This window comes from Mustela lutreola, chromosome 2 (genome assembly GCF_030435805.1).
Source record: "Mustela lutreola isolate mMusLut2 chromosome 2, mMusLut2.pri, whole genome shotgun sequence".
NCBI lineage: Eukaryota > Metazoa > Chordata > Mammalia > Carnivora > Mustelidae > Mustela > Mustela lutreola.
The window spans coordinates 143,962,148-143,983,119 of record NC_081291.1 but is presented as its reverse complement, the minus strand read 5'-3'; the positions used below and the strand labels follow the sequence as shown (position 1 = coordinate 143,983,119).

The 20,972-nt window shown below is 38.4% G+C and overlaps 1 protein-coding gene across 6 annotated transcripts in view; it reads right to left on the bottom strand.

Moving 5' to 3' along the window:
• PLCH1 (phospholipase C eta 1) overlaps window positions 1-20,972 on the bottom strand; it is a 221,466-nt gene that overhangs the window by 67,331 nt on the left and 133,163 nt on the right. For all 6 annotated transcript variants that reach the window (XM_059163689.1, XM_059163690.1, XM_059163694.1 and 3 more), the window contains 3 exons: window positions 20,472-20,715; window positions 9,362-9,491; window positions 4,996-5,166 (listed from right to left, as the gene is read on the bottom strand). In XM_059163689.1, the coding sequence (XP_059019672.1) occupies window positions 4,996-5,166; window positions 9,362-9,491; window positions 20,472-20,715 (545 nt within the window). The remainder of the gene's footprint in view (window positions 1-4,995; window positions 5,167-9,361; window positions 9,492-20,471; window positions 20,716-20,972) is intronic.

The following is a 20,972-nucleotide window of genomic DNA, read 5'->3' as shown; positions in this document are numbered from 1 at the left end:
ATTGCTCCACGGAGTGTAGCCTTTGCACTCAGTAAACAGCTAGATGGTTGCTCAGACAGCAAGGATGCTTCACTCCTCCTGGCTCTCTCCTCCATCCACAAAAGGATAGAAAGTGAACACAAAAGGATAGAAAGAAAGTAGACGCTTGTTAAAAAAAGCTGTCAGGGGGATGGGGGAATGAAATCCAATTATCGCTCCTGAACCAAAACTCTGAAAAGAACTGAACACAACATATTCTGCCCCAGCGCCATCAAATGCATAGTAAATCTGGAGAAGACGTAGATTGCTTTTCGGCAAACACAGTGGGTAAAAATAAAACAAAAAACCTCAACCAGACCTAGTACTCTGGAATCACAGACCTGTGGATGTCGGTCATCTTTATTTGCAGTTGCAAGGAAGCAGTGAAAGAGAAGTGTCAGCCCGCTGGTTTCTTCTTAACTGGCATTTCTTCATGGGTATAAAACAGAGAGAGAATTTCTCCAAGCACATCCACGTTTTAAAAATGAAAGGCCCTAATCAAACAGCAGTTGGGCCTGTCAAAGGTATGAATTCAGGTCTCAGAGAGCCTCAGTGAAATAAAAATTTGACCCGTGGCCAATATTTGATTTCATATAATCTTTGACAACATATGTGACCAGCAGTGATATTTCATTTCACAACTGCAAGAATCAGTAAAAGTTGAATACTCTGGTGTCTACACTAATCTTATGCCATCAGAAATGAATGAATTACTGCCACATGAATCGTCAAATTGTCTCCAATTTGTTCCATTGTGAAAATCCCGTTTTAAAACTTAAAATCCCACAAAACTCTTAACTAATGACTCTCTTGGTGCACATTTAGATGGTGCTCAATTTTTTTCTATTTTAAAGAATGCTGAAATGCACAACTTTACATCCTTTTTTTTCATTGTACACAATTATTTCCTTAGAATGAACCATAGAAGTAAAACAGATTGGTCAAAGTTTAATAAATTATATAAAATATGATCATTAAACTGTCCTAAAGAAAGATTATACCATTCCACAACTTCAAAGGAAATGAGACACCATGTCTGATAGAATTTTTTTTTTTAATCTTTACTGATTTTGTGGGTAAAAAATGGTCTTTTCATTTTATTTCATATATTTGAATTCCTAATGAAGGGTGAACTTTTCAATAGGCTTATTTACTTTTTATGAAATTTTTATTTATTTATTTTTTTAAAGATGACAGAGAGAAATTGCAAGTAGGCAGAGAGGTAGGCAGAGAGAGAGGGGGAAGCAGGCTCCCCGCTGAGCAGAGAGCCCGATGTGGGGTTCAATCCCAGGACCCTAAGATCATGACCTGAGTCGAAGGCAGAGGCTTAACCCACTGAGCCACCCAGGTGCCCCGACTTTTTATTAAATGTTTAATGTTTCCAATGTTCTGCCCAAGTTTCTAATGGGTATTCATCTTTTTTCCTCAGTAGTCTATGACAGCACTTCCCACATTAAGGAATTTAACTGTTTCTCCCTTTGTATATTACAAATATATTCCTAGTTTGTGCTAGACATTAATTTTATGGTGTTTGATAAATTGGATCACACAGAAACTTAAAAGTTTCAAGACATTAATATTTTCCTTTATGGCTTATGTGTCTTGATGTATGATAATTTTTTAAAAATTCCTTTCAGATTATACCCATATGTAGCTTCAAGCTAATATAGAAAATTAAACTGGATACAGGTAATCAATCGTCTGCCAGGGGCAGATGTCATAGAACACTGGCTTCTGTTTTCCCTAACAAAAATTTACCCGTTGAATGTCAGTATAACCAAAAGGAGGGAAGAAACACATGCCTTTTAGCAAGTGACATTCACTATTGCTATTCAAATGGACCGGGTTAATTCCACTTGTCCAAATGAATTTAAAGTCAGGAATTTTAAATATTGTAATTTTAATTTGTCACATTGCTGTGCTTCTGAATATCTATGTCAGAGGCCTTCTTCACATTCAGCATTATAATCAATGTTCAGTTTGATACTGTGAGATTGGAAAGGTAGATACCAGCTCCCTTTTATAGATTAGGAAACAAAGGGTCAGAAACAATTATGTATGACCTGCCCAAGATTCTCCTATCAATAAAGCCTGTAGGGCGTGGAATGTAGATCTTCTGAGCTCCCAGTCTAATGTTCTTTCTACAGTATTAGAGGAGTTGTCCAGGTGAGAGTACAAAAGTAGCTACAAAAGCAGAAAACAGAGAAGCAATGTATGTAGTAGGGCTTATTTTCTGGGGGGGGGGGGATATTCTTCTATTACTCCACATCCCCATGTTGTATCTGTATCATAGCTAACATTGTTAATGGAGAATCTCTTCCTTTGCCAAATTAGCAAACGAACTAAAATAACTGATTTTGATAGAAACATTTGCTAATACTTGAAAGCAACACCAAAATCTGTTAAATCTGAATGTTATTCCTAAAATGTATGTGATTGTGGAATGGGGTAAAGTAAATCATTACCAAATCTAGTGTATCTTTTTCTGGCACCAAGCAAGTTTTTGATTCTCCAACAGAGTATCCAACAATGTAATTTAGTTCCGACACGAACTGCCAGGAGTTAGCATTAGACCCCACAGGTAAAGTGCTCAATCCCTTAGACTGCTCCACCTCAGATTCTAGCCGCAAATGAGGTATTCAGGCTACCCCCATTTCTGCTAGGCCTACTACAAATTTGGGGGTTCTGTCAGAGGAAAAACAGACCATGGGGTACCTAGGTGGCTCAGCCAGTTGAGCATCTCTCGGTTTCCACTCAGGTCATGATCACCTGTGTCCTGAGATCCAGCCCCACTGTCAGACTCTGCACTCAGCAGGGAATCTGCCCAAAGATTCTCTCCCTCTGCCCCTCCCCCATGGCCCACATGCACCTGTGTGCATGCTCGTTCTCTCTCTCAAGTAAATAAATCTTTAAAAAAAAGAAAAAACAGGGGCACCTGGGTGGCTCAGTGGGTTAGGCATCTGCTTTTGACTCAGGTCATGATCAAAGGGTCCTGGGATCAAGCCCCATGTGGGGCTCCCTGCTCAGAAGCAAGTCTGCTACTCCCTCTCCCTCTGTGATCTCTCTCAATCTTAATCTCTCAAATAAATAAATAAATAAAAATCTTCAATAAAAAATAAAAATTTAAGATTTTTTTTTAAAAAAGAAAAGAAGAAAAAACAGACCTAGACACTATTTAAAGCAATAAAAACAGATTTTAATCAGTAACTATTACAATAGGGGAAAAGAGAACTCCAGTATATAATACTGGTTCAGTTCCAGATACAGGATAAATACGAGGGCTTTATACCCAAGAAGCTGGGTGGGGGTCAGTGGAGGAAACATCAGAGATAAGAGGGGATTCTGGGTAAACTTACCTAACAGGGTTCTTGCTAAAGGAAAAGTGGTGATATCACCTAGGAGATGGTGAAAATAAGGAATTTTATCAGCTGTTGAGGTGATCAGGTATCAGAGATGCGGGTTTTAGTTAAAGGGACTTAGCAGGATTCTTGCTAGAGCTGGACTCTTGAAGACAAGGCCCAACAACAGAGCCTAGTCAAAAAAAAAAAAAAGGACTCAGAAGAGCCTGCCTAGAGTTTAGTCAAGGAGAAAGCCTGTCAGTTCCCAAAATTCACTAGAATGACTCATAGAATTAAGAAAAGTGCTTTATTTACTAGGACTGATTTACTACAAAGTATACAACTCAGGAATAGCCAAATGAAGAAATGCATAGGGCAAGTGTGTGGGAAGGTATTCAGATCCTCCGTGCCCTCTCAGGGTATACCCCTTCCCCTTCCCAGTACATCCTGTAGCTTTGCCAACCCCAGAAGCTCTGCAAACCTTGTGGGGCAGGGGCTTTGGTAGAGGTTCCATTATGTAGGTTGATTGATTAAATCATCCCTCCCATTTGTGACATCTTTAAAACCTAGAGGAAATTATGCTACATGAAATGACAAAGACACATGATCTCACTGAAAAAGTATTATCTAAAAAAGTCAAACTCATAGAAGTTGTCTAGGTGGCTCAGTCAGTTAAGCATCGGCCTTTGGTTCAGGTCATGATCTCAGGGTCCTGGGATCGAGCCCCACGTTACGCTTTAATATGTGAGAGCCAGGGCACTTGGGTGTCTCAGTCAGACCTGCCTTCGACTCAGGTCATGATCCTGCAGTCCCAGGACTGAGCCCCGAATCAGGTTCCCTGCTCAGTGGAGAATCCGCTACTCCTCTGACCCCCTCCTCATGTTCTCCCTCTCCCTCTCTCATTCTCTCTCTCAAATAAATAAATATAATCTTTTTTTTTTTTTAAAGAAACGTTCTTATTTTAAATATATTTAGGGGTTCTCTTTGCTAATCAGGACTTAATTTACTTAGTCTTCTGATATGATCCAATGTCGATTTCCTATCAAAATTATCAATGAATTACTATATTACTAGTTAAGAATTATGTCATAGTTGGGGTGCCTGGGTGGCTCAGTCGGTTGGGTGTCTGCCTTTGATTCCGGTCATGATCTCCAGGTCTTGGGATTGAGCCCCATGTCAAGCTTCCTGCTCAGCGGGGATTCTGCTTCTCCTCCCTCTGCCCCTCTAGCCCGCTCATGCTCTCTCTCTCTCTCCAACAAATAAATAAATGAAAATAAGATCTTCAGGAAGAAAAAAAGAATTATGTCACATTTAACAAATACCTAACAAATACCGACCTATATTTTTAGTATAAAGAAAACATAACCATTATATCTAAAATGAAACACATGAGAAATGTCCTTACTCTGTGGAAAAATATTCAACTTATTTCAGTTAAAAAATTATGTGAGTGTTCAATTTATCACTCCCTCATAAAAGCTGCTAGAAATCTGTTAAAAATAACTCATAAGATTTTTTGGTGGAATTGTAATATTTACTCCTCTATCCTAAAGGTAGAGTGTACCTATGTCCAACACCAGAAGACACCTATATAGTTGTATTTTTAAGTAAACAATTCAATTCAACAGTCTAATGATACCTTTTGTTCCACCTTCAAAAACTGCGCCAGCTCGTCCACAGTTAGGTGATCTTTCTTGTCACTGTAGCTCAACAGCAGCAAATAAAGGTCCCGTCTCAGTGACATCATTTTGTAGAAAACACAGAATTCTTCAAATGTCAGAGTTCCTTGATTCTCATCTGTATCAGCTTCCTAAAGGCAGAGGAAAAAAAAAAGGTATTGTGACAGTTTAAAATAGGAAACTCAGTACTGGGAAATCATATTTACTATAAAAAGGCTAGAACACATTTCACAAATGGTAAACACATTCTTTTCAAGCACACATGGGTCGATTTAAGTTAACTATTTATTAGACCACAAAAAAAAAAGATTTATGTTATAAAGATTCAACCTTATAAAAACCAATTTCTCTGGTCACAGTAAATTTATATAACAACCAAAAAAAAGTTTTTTAAAAAATGTCTGAAGACAACATAATACGTTTCTAAATAGGAAACGAAACATACAAGTGAACACATGCACTACAGATTAAAATCCGTATGATGACTTAAAGCAGTAATTAGAAGGAAATAAACTTTTCAACGTATTAGAGAACAAGGTAAACTGAAAACAGATAAGATAATAATTCAACTCAATAATTAAACTCAAAAAGCTAGAGAAAATTAGGCTAAAGAAAATACAAGGAAATAAATTATAAACAAGCAAAAAGCAGTGAAATAGAAAACAGATATATCATCCAAGGGTGACAATTAAACCAAGAGCTGGTCTTTCGAAGAATGAAAAAGAAATGTTGAGGATGCCTGGGTGGCTTAAACAATGCCTTCAGCTCAGGTTGTGACGCAGGGTCCTGGGATCAAGTCCTGCTTCAGACTCCTTGCTCAGCAGGGAGTCTGCCTCTTCCTCTGACCAACCACCCCTCAGGCTTATTCTCTCTCAAATAAATAAATAAATAAATAAATAAATAAATAAAATCTTTTAAAAAGGAAAAAGAAATGTTGGACAAGACAAACCAGGAATAAAAGAGAAAAAATATTTAACATGTTATGAAAATACTAGTCTCTGACCAGCTTCTGAACTGTAATTCAATCAAATACAATTTTTAGGGGCACCTGGGTGGCTCAGTGGGTTAAGCCACTGCCTTCGGCTCAGGTCATGATCTCAGGGTCCTGGGATCAAGTCCCGCATCGGGCTCTCTGCTCAGCAGGGAGCCTGCTTCCCTCTCTCTCTCTCTCTCTGCCTGCCTCTCTGTCTACTGTGATCTCTCTCTGTCAAAGAAATAAATAAAATCTTAAAAAAAAATACAATTTTTAAGTATAATAGAATCTCTCTTAATTCGGCCTCGGTAGCTTATTGCTCTTACAGCCATCAGGATCATTGGTACTTCCTTGTTTTCCCTCCACAGAAGTCTGAAAAATCTCCCTGGACTGATTTCTAGTTGGAATTATTCATTTCTAGAAATATTGAGCAAGAATCTTTCAACGTGTATCTTCCTACTGATTGGCTGAATTTTTGAGGAAACTCTAAAATTGTTGGGAATATGTGATGAGCAGCCAATCCATTCATATGATCTTCATTTTAAGTGAACACAGTTGTCACTGAACCAAAACTGACAGGGAACGAATGGCATCTTGAATTGCCCAGGTTTTGCAACATCTATACTCAGCTGTTATGGGGTTTTAGACATAGCTTTGCAAGTCAACATGTTCATAAAAAATATATTTTTAAAAATTTTGCTAACCTTGGGATAACTATGAGCACACACTTTAACCAATATTTAAATCATACACAGTTTCGTTGTGGAGCTGACTGGCTTCAGTCCTTTCAAAGGCAGGAGAATGGTCTATAGAATATCCAGTTTGGGAACCTGAGATGCTTGCTTGTACAGTTACTGCGTCTTATGAAACTGGGTCTAATATTCAAAATTTCTGCCATACCTTTGTTTCAAAGTATCTAACCCTAGATACAGAGGAAAAAAACATTTTTCAAGACTTCCTTATAAATATAAACAATTAAGAACAATAAAACTCTGACATATAAAACAACAGCATTCAAAGACTTCAAAAGTAGCTATCCCAGCAATGTCCACAATAGCCAAACTATGGAAAGAACCTAGATGTCCATCAACAGATGAATGGATAAAGAAGAAGTGGTATATACACACAATGGAATACTATGCAGCCATCAAAGGAAATGAAATCTTGCCATTTGCGATGACATGGATGGAACTAGAGGGTATTATGTTTAGCAAAATAAGTCCATCTGAAAAAGACAACTATCATATGATCTCCCTGATATGAGGAAGTGAAGATGCAACGTGGGGGTCTGGGGGGTAGGAAAAGAATAAATGAAACAAGATGGGATTGGGAGGGAGACAAACTATAAGAGACTCTTAATGTCACAAAACCAACTGAGGGTGGCCGGGGGGAGGTGGGTAGGGAGAGGGTGGTGGGGTTATAGACATTGGGGAGGGTATGTGATATAGTGAGTGCTGTGAAGTATGTAAACCTGGCAATTCACAGACCTGTACCCCTGGGGCTAATAATACATTATATGTTTATAAAAAATTATATAATAAAAAAGTAGCTATCCATAACTTAAAAGATTTATTTTAAAACATTTTATTTGAATCTTGCTTTGCAACAAAAAAGCAAAGAAAATTCTAGGAAGGCTTCAATGTCTGCACCAGCGATTCAACCAGAAGAAAAATGTTCCTGAAATAATACCAAGACCTTTGGTCCCAACCCTCTCTGACAAAGAGCATTTCCACAACCCTGCTAGGTACAAGGCCTGCAGTGGACATGTTCTCCAGCAGGTCCTACTGCTTATCCTACTTCTGGCTCTGTCAGTCTTTAAACCTAAGGTCATAAAAAGAGACCCCTCATGTTTTCTTAAGACTTGTCTAAAGATTTACTTTGAACGCATAAGACATTTGACATAAACATTTCCTGATTTGCCCTGCAAAATGCTTAGTGCATGAGAAATAAAAGGTGTCTAAAGGGGAAAATTATAGAAGTAAAAATAGATCAATATTTTATGTTATTCCCTTATCTAACTTCCAAAAGGTAACCCCACATCATTATTTTTGTAGGTATACACTTTGCCTTCCTCTTTAAGGTTGGCCTCTCTCCTTTGATCAGAAGCTACTTCTTTAGTACCATGAGAATTTTCTGTGGAAAGGAACAGCTGGGAGTGTGGGGCTCACAACAGGACAAAAGTGAGATGTCACAGGGAGTGCCAGGAACATGGCAAATCCTTCCATACAGTCGAAAGACAGTTCTCTATTTGTGGCAATACAATTCCCCTCCAAAGCCTCTCTCCATCTCATGGGTTTGTTCTACAGCATCTGCCTTCTCTTCTTTTCCTTTCTCTTCTGTTGTTCTCCAGTGCAATGTGACCTCATTGAAAACCATGTCCAGCCACGAGCTTGCCAAGGACAGGGCCACGGTAAGAGGTCACAGAACGGAACCAGCTTCTACCTTCCATTCATCATTGCAACTTATCCCTCATGTCATTTCTGTCCTTACCGCCTCGAAAAACAAACAGTTAGAAAACAAAAGTAGCACAAAACATTAGCCATCAGAAAATATCACACTCTCGGCTTACTTTTACATGTACAAAATATCACCTAATCACTTAGAACAGAAAATTATTGCAAAACACGGATCGCGCATATGACTTCTCTCCAAGTAAGAGCACTTCCTTAATTAGTATATTAGCAATTACTAATAATCTGACATTGTCTTTGTACTCACTCAAGAGAGCTCACTTCTGTACCTTCGATAGAGGACTAGGTATAGTCCCAACTGGGGGCCACAGGGTACGTTTGGCCCCAAGGGTTTTCCTCAAGGACGGACCAAGAGGGAAAGAGCATTTCATTTAATACCAAGAGGAAGTTGAATGAACTTATGGAGGGTTCCCTAAATGGTAGGAGTGAGATAGCACTTCTAAGCATCATGGGTTCTAAATCTTAAACTCCTCTGAAACGAAACAGAGCCTCTCAAGGACTTTAATAAGTGTCATTTCCTCAGACTACCTAGTCCGATTCTGATCCTCACAGAGGGCCCCTGAAATGCTATCGCTCCCTTGAAGGCCCTTGACTGGGTTTACTCCATTATCTAAGTGCCAGGTAAAGCGCTTATAATCACTCCCTGAAAACAGCAACAATAAAAAAGCATCTTGGGAAGTGAAATCGTGCATATGTGTTAAGCTTAAGAAGCTTTTTTTTTTCTTTCACAAAACAAAGTGCCTCTTTTCCTCAAAGAAAAATATAATACAGAACAGATAATATCAACTTCCAACAAAACGGACCAGCCCTTGAAATATCCAAGTATAACAATAACCTCCAACGTGTGTTTTAAACAAGGCCAACCCAACTGTGAAAACGTACCTGAAACATTTGTCTGACTTTTCTTCGGGGAAGATTGACATTTAGTTTGTGCATCAGTTGGTGTATCTCTTCAATATTCAGTAAGCCGTCACCATTCTTATCAGCTTCCTCAAAGGTCTGCTTCACCCACATGAAGAAAGGTCAAGAAAAACACTTTTTTCATCAAAATAAAAATGGCTCTCTCACAGAATCCTCACAAGGACATTTCTCATAAACACAGAACTTGAGAAGAAAGTCTTTGGAGTGAGCCACTAATAGTGACCATAATCAACGGGTGGCTGGACACTCGTACCTGATTCCCTTCACTTTAAAAGGAGACTCAACCCATGTCCTCCTGAGAGCTGCTTTACCTCACACATTCTTAGCCAATACGTTAAGGAATATGATGTGAAGAAACTGCATATAGGGGCGCCTGGGTGGCTCAGTGGATTAAGCCACTGCCTTCGGCTCGGGTCATGATCTCAGGGTCATGGGATCGAGTCCCGCATCGGGCTCTTTGCTCAGCAGGGAGCCTGCTTCCCTCTCTCTCTTTCTCTGCTTGACTCTCTGTCTACTTGTGATCTCTCTCTGTCAAATAAATAAATAAAATCTTAAAAAAAAAAAAAAAAGAAAGAAAGCAAAGAAAGAAACTGCATATATACCAAATTTAGGCCTCATCTTCTTCCTCTATGACCTTCCAGTTAATGTATTTTTACCTTCACAACACCCCACACTAGGCAATGTTTTCAGTTCCCTTCTCTTGGCCCACTCCTACATTCAGAAATTCAGACGGTCTAGTTCAATGTCCTCATTGTTCAGATGAAGATATTAAGCTAGAGGAGAAGAGAGAATTCGTTAAGGATAAATTAGTTAAGAGATCCAGGTTTTTGGCAACCTGGTCTAGTACTCTCGTCTCCTATGCAGAAGGCCTATCTCTAGACTATGTTGGTCTTCCTATTACTAGTTCTGAAGGTTCTTGCCTAATAATGTCAAACTTCTAACTCCAGGGCAAGTCAGATATGCTACAAGTTACCCTCGAAATGCCAGTATAGTATTAGGTGACTGAGGATATAAAGCTGAATTTGGATACAAAAGATTTACATCAGGTGAACTGAGGTTTTAAAAAAAACCCTCAGGGGGAATGGCTCTTGGGTTGTTTTACATGGTAAGGAAGCAGAATAAATGGTAACCAGTGGATGAACTGAAATCTTTTTTAAAATGGATGATTCATAGTTGTTGGGAGTAAATTACAGAAGGCGGTAACCATGTGTATATTTAGAAAACCAAATTGAGCTTCAAAATTTGAATGGGAATGAAGAGCAAAAAACAGGTGGTGGAAAGAAACCAGAAAATCAAAGTAAGGAAAAGGTATAGGTTTAAAACCAACAAATGGGAGAATGGGACTAAGGTGAGAGAAAAGGGGAAATGGATAATATTTGCTTATCAAGCAGATGACATCACACTGATTTTCAAAGCCAAAATATTAACAGTCCACCCAATGGTAACACAGCACATTTACATTTCTTGGGTGATTCAAATTATGGTTGTGGGAGACTGTACCTCAAGAAGTAAGAACAACCAAAAACCTTATTTCATCTAAATTTATATAGAGGTCATTTTAATACTGTAAATACCTCATCTCACATTTTGTTCCTGTTATATTTGAAAATAACCACCCCAGTTCTTTCTAATTCAATTTCTCCTCATAGAGTTCAAGTAGGAGCTCATTATACATGATGCCTGGAAGTTAACAGGTGACCCAGGATGAAAGTAAAAATAGCTGAAGAATCAAAAGTGAAATATTTGGGCCACTAATAAGTACCTGAATGTCATTTCTTTTTTCTGTTTTCTGGGCACACAATGCCCATCCCTATCTATTTCTTTTGTCTATGGATGCTCCTCTGTGCCCAAAAAGGTATTCTGGCAGAGTTCAGAGTGATGAAATGAGTCCAGTAGTGATAATATTCTCATCCTTTCATTTTTTACTTCTTCACCAAACTCTCTCAAAGACTTCTCCAGAGAAAAGGCAAAGACAAGCAAACCCTGAGGATGAGTATTCTACTGATATAAACCCTAAGGGTAGGCTGTATCTGCAAGGTCTTCTGTGTAGACGCACAAGCTGGCCTTGACAATTGGTTTAGGGGATACGGGATTGGTATGACACAAAAAGAGGTAGAATAACACCAGGAAATGCACACTAGTCCTGATTCTTTGTTGACCTCGCCCTGTGACAGAGGGTTACTTATGTTACTTCTTGACCTCCCATTTCTTCATCTGTAAGGTCACTGAACACAACCAGATGACCCTGAAGTCCCTTCCAACTCTAAGATTCTATGACAAAAAAAAAAAAAAAAAAAAACCACTCTCTTCCAGTAACAGCACACATGGTATACAACACAATTACAGGTAAAATTCTTATGATATCTTAAAGCCATTCTTCATAATTAAGATAGGCGTACCCAAGAAAGCTCTAAATTAATGATTCTCATCATAATACGGGATAGTTTAAGAAGAGAAACTATCATTCTGCAAAGAAAAACTAGGAATGACAAGTTATGGCCTAGAATTTTCTATCAAAAAAATACAGGAAAATATAAAGCATTGAATGCTAGTATTTACTGTAGGGGTGAGCAAACCTTTTCTGGAAAAAGCTTGATAGTGAATATTTTAGGATTTGTAAGCCATTAGGTCTTAGTTGTAGCTATTTGATTCTGCTCCCGTGACAAGAAAGTGGCTACAGGCAACACAGAAATTAATTGGCAGGGATATGTTGCAATAAAATTGTACTTATGGGCACTGAAATTTGAATTTCATATAATTTTCACAATTTCACAAAATATTCCTCTTCTTTTGATTTTTTCAGCCATTGAAAACCAATTCCTAGCTTAGCAGCACATATAAAAAAGGTGATAGGCCAGATGTACCCTACAGGCTGCAGTTTACAAGGTTCCTGGTTATAGGCAAGGTGTAAACCTTTGGTTCACAACATCCATAAGGGACTGCCTAAAGTCCTCTGGATGTAATCATTTTCCTTATAGGGTCAAGAGATAAGGTGAGGGAATCACGGAGGAGAGCGGACCGATGGAGGAAAGTGGTGAGGCTTGCAGGCTGGGGCCACTGAGATTTCAAACTTTATCTGAATAGGAAAGGAAAAAATGTGTCAGTTCTTACCTCTCTTTAGCAATAAAAACAGTAGCTATTATTTATAAGTGCTTAATGTATGTTTGATAAGTGTTTTAAAGCACTCTGTGTGGAGCGCCCGGGTGGCTCAGTGGGTTAAGGCCTCTGCCTTCAGCTCAGGTTGTGATCCCAGGGTCCTGGGATTGAGCCCCACATTGGGCTCTCTGCTCAGCAGGGAACCTGCTTCCCCCCCAGCCTCTCTTCCTGCTTGTCATCTCTGTCAAATAAATAAATAAAATCTTAAAAAATTAAAAAAAATAAAAAATAAAGCACTCTGTGTGTATCAACTCAGATATCTGATCTTCACAAAACTATAAGGCACATGCTATGATTAATATCATCACCAGGGGACAAAGACTCTGAGGCAAAAAAGTCTGAATGACTTATCCAAAATTATATGGTATATGGCAGATTTGGGGCTGAATGCCAGGCAGTACAATGCCAGGCTGAGTCCTTAAACACAATACTATATTGCTTATAATAGACATGAGTACTGCAACTGCCTCAATGCAACATAACCATATTGCAGAAATAACTTGAATTACATTTTACACTGGATGGATTTTTTTCATATACCCACAGAAGATTCATTATTCTCAGTATTCATTCACAGTTGAAAGTTTCAGGCCTATTTGAAATGTAATAATAACGAACATCCCAAAGCTGTTCGTCTCAACTAGAGTAATTAAATGTATGCCCAATCAAGGATATTATTCTGTTATTAAGGTATTGCCTAAAACCCTATCAAATTCTGGCAAATCTGTATGAGAATGGTTCCCTAATTCCACATAACTTTCCCAAATTTTGACATCAGCTTCTTCTTTATTATTCATTAATTTCCTCTTTCCTTTTCTCTCCTCACTGACACAAGCATCAAATGTTTCTCTGTTTCTCATAAAATTGTTCCCTGTGCAGTTCTGGGGTAGTTCCAGTTAGCATATTTTCAGAATATAAAATCCCTCAGCTGTCAACTTGGTTAATTCAAACATGAAAACTTTCTAATGCAGTAAATATGGACAAACAAAATCTATTGAGCTAAAATGGTGTAGATTCATATTAGAATATGATGACTTTAGGATGTAAAACGTAATCCCCATGGTAGCCATAAAGAAAACAGCTATAAGTGCTCCATATCACTCGGCATCAGGGAAATACAAGTCAAAACCACAATGAGATAGCACCTCACACCAGTCAGAATGGCTAAAATTAACAAGTCAGGAAATGACAGATGCTGGCGAGGATGCGGAGAAAGGGGAACCCTACTACACTGTTGGTGGGAATGCAAGCTGGTGCAACCTCTCTGGAAAACAGCATGGAGGTTCCTCAAAATGTTGAAAATAGAACTGCCCTATGACCCAGCAATTGCACTACTGGGTATTTACCCTAAAGATACAAACGTAGTGATCCGAAGGGGCACGTACACCCGAATGTTTATAGCAGCAATGTCCACAATAGCCAAACTATGGAAAGAACCTAGATGTCCATCAACAGATGAATGGATCAAGAAGATGTGGTCTATATACACAATGGAATACTATGCAGCCATCAAAAGAAATGAAATCTTGCCATTTGCGACAACCTGGATGGAACTAGAGCGTATCATGCTTAGCAAAATAAGTCAAGCGGAGAAAGACAACTATCATATGATCTCCCTGATATGAGGAAGTGCTGACGCAACATGGGGGCTTAAGTGGGTAGGAGAAGAATAAATGAAACAAGATGGGATTGGGAGGGAGACAAAACATAAGTGACTCTTAATCTCACAAAACACACTGAGGGTTGCTGGGGGTCGGGTTATGGACATTGGGGAGGGTATGTGCTTTGGTGAGTGCTGTGAAGTGTGTAAACCTGGCGATTCGCAGACCTGAACCCCTGGGGATAAAAATATATTATATGTTTATAAAAAAAAAGAAAACAGCTATAAGTTATACAAAAGGATATGAGGAAGGAATTTAAAATTTCTCTACCAAAAAAAGAAAATCAACTAAACAAAAAAAGTAATGCAGAAAACAAGAGACAAAAAGATATAAGGCATAAAGAAAGCAAATAGCACAATGACAGAAGTAAGTCCCTTATTATCAGTAAGTACTTTAAATGTAAATGGATTAAAGACCGAGATTGGAAGAATGGATAAAAACACAAGACCCAACTATAAGAGACTCAACTAAGATCCACTCACTGAGAGTGAAAAGATGGAAAAAGATATTCCATGCAAGAGTAACCAAAAGAGAACAGAGGTGGTTCTAATAACAAACAAAATAAACTTTAAATCAAAAGAAATTTTTAAGAGATAAATAATGACATTATATATTGATAAAAGGTTCAAAGATATAATGATTATAACAATGACAAATCTAATGACAAATCAAAATATATGAAGCAAAAACTAATAGAATTGAAGGGAGATGTAGACAGTTCTAAATGATAGTTGGAGAATTCATTACCCCACTCACAGTATGGACAGAACAACCAGATGGAAGATAAGGAAATAGAGAATGTAAACAATACAATGAACCCATTAGTTCTAACACACATGAACAGAACACTCTAACCAACAGCATATACATGTTTCTCAAGGACAGATGGAACATTTTCCAGGCTAGATCATATTTTAGGCCATAAATTAAGTCTCCAACTTTAAAACATAGATATCATTCAAAGTATCTTCTTTGACCACAATGGGATGAAATTAGAAACAAGTACTACAAGGAAAACTAGAAAATTCAGAAAATTATGGAAATTAAACAACACACTTTTAAACAACCAATGGATCAAAGAAGAAATCATAAAGGAAATTAGAAAACACTTAAAGACAAATGAAACACAACACACTAAACTTATACAGTAAGAGCAGTGCTAAGGGGAGAAATTTACAGCTATAAATGCTTACATTAAAAAAAATAAACTTAAAGCTAATATAACATTGCACCTCAATTCTAATTCTATTAAAAAACAAGCAATTTTAAAAATAATGACTAAAAATGAAATTCAAGAAAGATCTCACATACCATCAACTTAACATCTTAAAGAACTAGAAAAAAAGAAGACAAACTAAATCCAAAGCTAGCATAAAAGAAAATAAGAAAGATTAGAGGAAAGAGCAATGAAATAGAGATAGAAAAATCAATGAAATGAAAAGTAGGCTCTTTATGAAAAGACCAACAGCATTAACAAACCTTTAGCTAGCTAGATTAACAAAAAAAGAGAAAGGATTTAAATTACTAAAATCAGAAACAAAAGTGAGGACATTACTACCAATTCTACAGAAATAAAAAGGATTTTAAGAGAGTACTATGAAAAACTGCATGCTAACAAACTGGATAAACTAAATGAAATGGACAAATCCTACAGAGACTAAATCACAAAGAAAATAAAATGTGAATAGGTCTCTAACCAGTAAGGAGCTTGACTCAGTAACCAAAAAATCTCTTAACAAAGAAAACTCAATATTTGATACTTAAACTTAAATTCAGCTCTGCTGAATTCTACCAAACATTAAAGGAATTAACACCAACCCTTCTCAAAAAACCCAAGAGGGTACATTTCCTAGCTCATTCTATGAGGCCAGTATTAGCCTGATGCCAAACTCAAAGATACCACAAGAAAAATATATATATACAGACCAAGAAACAGTAGTGCAAAAATGCTCAACAGGATACTTGCACATAAAATTCAGCAGTATATTAAAGGAATTATACACCATGACCAAGAGGGATTTATTCCTGGAATATACCAATGGCTCAACATATGAGAATAGATCAACAGCAACATAAGGAAGGGGGGAAAAAAAAAACCACATCATCATCTCAACTGATGCAGAAGAGCATTTGACTAAATTCAACACCTTTTCATGATAAAAACACTCAAGACAGAAGGAATAAAAGAAAACTCTTCAATATAGTAAAAGACACGTATGAAAAAAAATAGTAAATATATTCAATAGTGAAAGACTGAAAGCTTTCCTCAATAATCAGGAACAAGACAAAGGTGCCATCTTCCACCACTTTTATTCAACAGAGTACTAACTTTTAGGCAGAGCAGAAGGAAGGAAGTCAGGCAGGAAGGCAGTCAGGCAGAAGGAAAAGGCAGCTAAGTTAGAAAGAAGTAAAATTATTTGTTTGCAGATGATATGATCTGATATACAGAAAACCTTGAAGACTCCATAAAAAAGTTGTTAGAATAAATGAATTCAGTCAGCAAAGTAGCAGTACACAAAGCCAACACACAAAAATTGGCTGCATTTCTATATATGAACATTAACAATCTGAGAAGGAATTACAAAAATAATTCCATGTACATCTCATCAAAATAACAAAATACTTAGGAATTAATAAGGAAGGTCAAAAACTTGCACAATGAAAACACAACACATTGCTGAAAGAGATTAAAGAAGATATAACTGGATGGAATCCATGTTCATGGACTGGAAAACAATTTAGTTAAAATGTCAGTCCTACCCAAAGCAACTTACAGAGTCAATGCAACTTCTATCCAAATACCAATGACATTTTCTGCAGAAATAGAAAAATTAATCCTAAAATTCAGGAACTTTGAGTAGCCAAACCATCTTGAAAATGAACAAAACTGGAAAACTCACACTTCCTGAATTCAAAAGTTATCTTGAAGCTATAGTAATCAAAACAGTGTTGTATTAGTATGAATACAAACATATAAACCAATATAACAAAATAGCCCACAAATAAACCCTCACATCTATAGTCAAATGATTTTTGACAAGGCCGCCAAGACCAATGGATGGAAAAAAAAAGTCTTTTCCACAAATGGGCCTGGAAAGCTTGGATATTGACATGCAAAAGAATGAAGTTGGATAATTACCTAATACCATCCACAAAAATTAATTCAAATGAATCAATGACATAAATGTAAGACCAAAAACAATAAAACTCTTTAGCAGAAAACAGAATGAAATTTTCACAATATGGAATCTGGCAAAGGTTTCTTGGGTATGACACTCTAAAGCGCAGGTGACAAAAGATAAAGCAGGCAAACTGGACTTCATGAAACTTCAAAAATATTGTGCACCGAGGACACTATCAAGAAGGTAAGAAGACCAACGGAATAAAAGAAAAGGTTTGTAAGCCATGTAACTACTAAGGAATTAATATACAGAACTCTCAAAATTCAACAACAGAAAAGCAGACAACCAGGTCGGGGGTGTATCAGATTGCTAACATCAGTAACCTTGGAAGAGTGGGTACAAAATTCATAGACAGGGATAAAGACAATCGATCTTTTCGTTATGCAGCTCTGTATTCTTTGGCTTACTGCAATAAGCATGCATTTCTCACTTAACTAGAACGATCGAGTGAAGGTGTAAATTTTGCCACCATTTAGAAAAAACAACAGTATGCCCATTGCTCTTACTGGTCTACTTCAGAGTTTATGAGAAGCGTTTATATACGTGGCTAAAAGCTCTGGAACACTGTGAACTTGTGGGAGTTAACTGGGTGAGGAGAGCACTTCTACAATTGCTTGTCTTCCCAACAACCATTTCCCTTCCTTCTTCCTTGTTGAAGAACATCAGTTTCGTTCAGGTATGCAAGAACAATTTGCTCCCATGGAGGCAGAAGGTGAATCTTCGACTGGCCTTAGCGCAGCCATCCCCAGAGTAGAATCCAAAGCATCCCCCTAACCATGAGGTCCCCCTCTTCCAACCATTTATCTGTGTGAGGCTAAATTTTCTTCACGTATTTCCACCAAAACAATACAACGTACAGATTAAATGCAGAAGCGGATAGGAAAATACATGCGTACTGTTCAGACAGACATTGAAGACACCTGCAAAAGAGGAAAGAACACTATTCTTTTTCACTAATTTGTTTTGAAAAATAGTTTTCATAAAAATATGTTAACATGTAATGTTATTATGATTTTATTTTTTTAAGATGTTTATTTATTTGACAGAGAAAGACACAGCAAGAGAAGGAACATAAGCAGGGGGAGTGGGAGAGGGAGAAGCAGGCTTCCCACGGAGTAGGGAGCCCCATGCGGGGCTCAATCCCAGGACCCCAGGATCATGACCTGAGCCGAAGGCAGCCACTTAAGACTGAGCCACCCAGGTGCTCCAGTTTATTATAATTTTAAGAGTATTAACAATTTTTTTTAATTCTCAGATTTAATTTCTAATATGACATTATCAATAGATGAAACCCACATAAACAAAAACCCTTTCAGGTTTTACGAGTGCAAGAGTCCCGAGCTCCAATTATGTTAATCGGTTTATGTTGTTGAAGATTGCTTTAGGAATGGGCCTAAAACAGCCATTGGGCCAATGATGAGATTTAGTCCTTGCAGTGGGTGCGGGGGGCGGGGGGCAGGGGAGGGCATGGCTGGGAAAATTTACTTTGTTCTTAAAAAAAGAATTATGAGAAGAAACTATGATCCCTCAGAGCAGTGCTGTGTTTGGAACTGCTATCTGAAGCAGGTGTACCTCTATCTGACCATGGGGCAGCCACTGAAGGACCATCCCAACAGGCTGAGCCTGGCAGAACTCCGGTCTCTGATGACATCACTGAGCCATGATTAACCAACCCGTGAACTGCCCCATCTCACCTCTCCTGTTCATGAAAAATTAATATTCCTTTAGTTTGGGACACAGTACGGTTCCATGGCTTATATCAGAAAGCAATTTTATTCAATATTTTTGTTTGTTTTTTTACCAAATGTTAAGGAGTTAAGAACTAAATTAACAGAATAAAGCACAGAAAGTTAGTTTCTATGTCTGTGTTTTGCTCACTTATGAATCCCAGGTGCCTTTATCTGCATGCTGTGAATATTGATGAAAACATCATGGCTCATCAGCTCAGACCTTCACACTGTCAAAATTCCTTTCATGGGCTGAATATTTCCACTCTGCTCAAACAATACCCTGGGTGAGGAATCATAACTAGAGCAGCACAAATTTATCACTACTCTGGGGGGAAAAAATTAGGGCATACATTCCAATGACAGCAAGGAAGTAGTCCCACTCCCTTCATAGATAGGGGTACATGTATTTTCAGACCATTCCAAATGTGAAAAAGGGGGCACCTGGGTGGCTCAGTGGGTTAAGTATCATGATCCCAAGGTCCTGGGATTGAGTTCCAAGTCAGGCTCCCTGCTCAGCCAGGAGCCTGCTTCTTCCTCTCCTTCTCCCTCTGCCTACTGCCCCCCTGCATGTGCTCTCTCTCACTCCCTCTCCAAAATAAATAAATAAAGTCTTCTTTAAAAAAAAAAAAAATGTGATAAAGGAAATCAAAGCAGTCAACAACTCCATTGTCTTCACTTTACAGATAAGGAAATTGAGGCCAGAAAGTCCATGTCCCATGACCAGGCCAATACCAGCGCAAGAGGTATCTCCAGACCAAAGAGGCTAACTATCTGGTCAGCACAGGACCTCAAGAACAGGCTTCATCAAGGACACTCAGAGAAGTCCCTAGTTTCTTTTACAATTCAGAGAAGGTAAATGATATGAAGCAAAAAATAACTTCCCCTTCCGTATCCATCAGTTTCCATACTGTAAATTAAAAAGAGAGACAGAAAAAGCAGGAAGGAGCTTAATATCTCATATGTAATTAGAACTCAAAGAGTACCTGTTAAACTAAACTGACTTGATCACAAAGCAGGATTTTCTCTAATCCAAATAAACACCTTCCCAGCTACCACGTCTCTCTTAGGAAACTTTAGGCTGCATTTGGAGATCTCTGATTGTGAAGCTAAATTCAGTCTCCTCCTAAGAAGCCGGAGTTTATGCCAGCTCATTTCTGTCTGTTCTGTGCATTCATCTACTTGGGGTGAGAGGGAGGAGGGGGCAGAAAGGTGCTAGGGGTAAAGAAAGAGAGAGAGAGAGAGAGGAAGGTGGCTTTAAGCCTCAAAACTGCAGGGGAAAATAAAACACGGTCTAATACACACACACACACACAGCTCAACATTAACATTCTAGGGAGGATATTGGTCATGGGTTCTCTGCCTCTTGGCAAGGGAATCTTCATCACTGATGCCGGCCATCAGGTACTTCAGGCCTGTGATCCAGGTGCGGGCCTCCTCGGGGTTGGAGGTGATGAGGTCCAAAGACTCCATGTGGTTGCCATGGTAAATGGTGAAGCAGCAGCTGGGGTCAAAGTGGCCCTCCGCTTGTCTGTGGAATATTTCAGACTGCCGACCTTCGGTGACTTTGTAAATGGAGTCGATAAGTACTGCGGGGAAAGCAGAACACACAGTTGCATGGCATAATGGATTTGGGGAAAAAAAAATTTTTTTTAAACAGCAAAATCATCTTAAATTCTAAAAATAAGCACGAACAGGGACAGCTGGGTGGCCCAGTCAGTTAAGCCTCTGACTCTTGGTCTCGGCCCAGGTCACGATCCCTGGGTCTTAAGATCGAGCCCCGCATTGGGCTCCACACTCAGCAGGGAGTCTGCTTGAAGATTCTCTCCCTCTGCTGCTACACACA